Raw genomic sequence first — 1,368 nt, forward strand, 5'->3', positions numbered from 1 at the left:
CTCCACTGTTCTGCATTTTCACCTTACATAAAGATATGACTGCTCAAGGATAATACACCATGATATTTCCTAGTGTGCCAGCAAGAAAGAAACCTCCTGAAAGTAACAGTGCTGTGACTGCTCGAGTTAACACAGCAGGATCATCTTTTTATTTAGACACAGAAAGTCCAATTTTTCAATTACAAGAATTATGCCATTAATTACCATATGCCATTAAACACCATAACATTAATGGTAGAGAGACACAAAAGCTGGGGAATTGAGCTCAAGGTACCCTAATCCATTTAAAATTGCCATTCTTCTCTCAAAGGAGATGCTAGAAAAACAGGACGGTGAGCTTCCTCTTCTAATGTGCTGCGCTATTGCTAAATAAAATCTAGTCAGTTTATAATGTTTGCTTGCTTGCTTATTGTGGGATTTCAAAGTTTGACAGAAATCATATTTTCTCATTAAATCATTCAGTAATACTTTCACAGCTCAAAATGCTGCAATTGACACCCACACAACTGCTTTGGCTGCAGGTTTGCATGGAAATGGCTGATATAAATTTAGTGATTTTCCTTTAGGGACAGTGATTATTTAGCAATGCTGATGCTGTAGTTTTAACACGAGTGGAGAAAGGAGCAAAACTTTATATGAAACGTATTTGTTGAGTAAGACACTATAATTTTTGAATCACCATTCACATCAGGAATGCAATTTCCAACAGTTCCAGTTCCATTACTTTCTCTCAGACTTTGTCTCCAGAACTACTACACTCCAAAGCATATGAATTATTGAAGTGATTTATTTAATTTAATAAAAATCCAGTAACAGTAGCATAGCCATACAGTGTAATAACTCACCATCCAATAGCTTCCCATGATATACTGCCAGACCAGCAACCCGACCAATAAATGTGAAATATGACAGATGATCTTCATTACAAAGACCTGAATTAGGATTAATCTGAAGTGTATAGTTGTCCCTTTTTTGGGGAAAGAAAAAAAAAATAAATCTAAATAACCAAGTCTTTAAATAACCAGATATTCAGATATGTTAATAAATAATTTGAGCTTAGGGCCATTTCCTGTTAATTTTTGCTAGAGTGTAACAATGTAATTTATCCATGTGTTCCTCAACAGAAGTATCTGACAGTGTGGGTAGGCTGACCTAATCAAAACTGTCTTGCTACAACCATAATGATCATTTGACAAAGGTAACTAAAACTCCTGCTTGCGGGGTAACAGGATTCCACCTGTAGCAAGTGTAAGAAGGCTCTTCAAAGGATAAAAGCCCGGCATCATTGAAAACAGTAGAATTTTGCCATCAGCTTCAGTGGAATGAGAATTTCAGCTAAGTTCTCTCTTCTGCTTTCTGCTGGGCTCG

At 36.4% G+C, this 1,368-nt stretch overlaps 1 protein-coding gene across 4 annotated transcripts in view; it reads right to left on the minus strand.

The window, feature by feature from the left end:
• The window catches only part of NEDD4L (neural precursor cell expressed, developmentally down-regulated 4-like, E3 ubiquitin protein ligase), a 151,199-nt gene that overhangs the window by 15,093 nt on the left and 134,738 nt on the right, over window positions 1-1,368 (minus strand). For all 4 annotated transcript variants that reach the window (XM_009323056.1, XM_009323057.1, XM_009323055.1 and 1 more), the window contains one exon: window positions 846-967. In XM_009323056.1, the coding sequence (XP_009321331.1) occupies window positions 846-967 (122 nt within the window). The remainder of the gene's footprint in view (window positions 1-845; window positions 968-1,368) is intronic.

The sequence above is a fragment of the Pygoscelis adeliae genome, unplaced genomic scaffold (genome assembly GCF_000699105.1).
Source record: "Pygoscelis adeliae isolate BGI_AS28 unplaced genomic scaffold, ASM69910v1 Scaffold174, whole genome shotgun sequence".
Lineage (NCBI taxonomy): Eukaryota > Metazoa > Chordata > Aves > Sphenisciformes > Spheniscidae > Pygoscelis > Pygoscelis adeliae.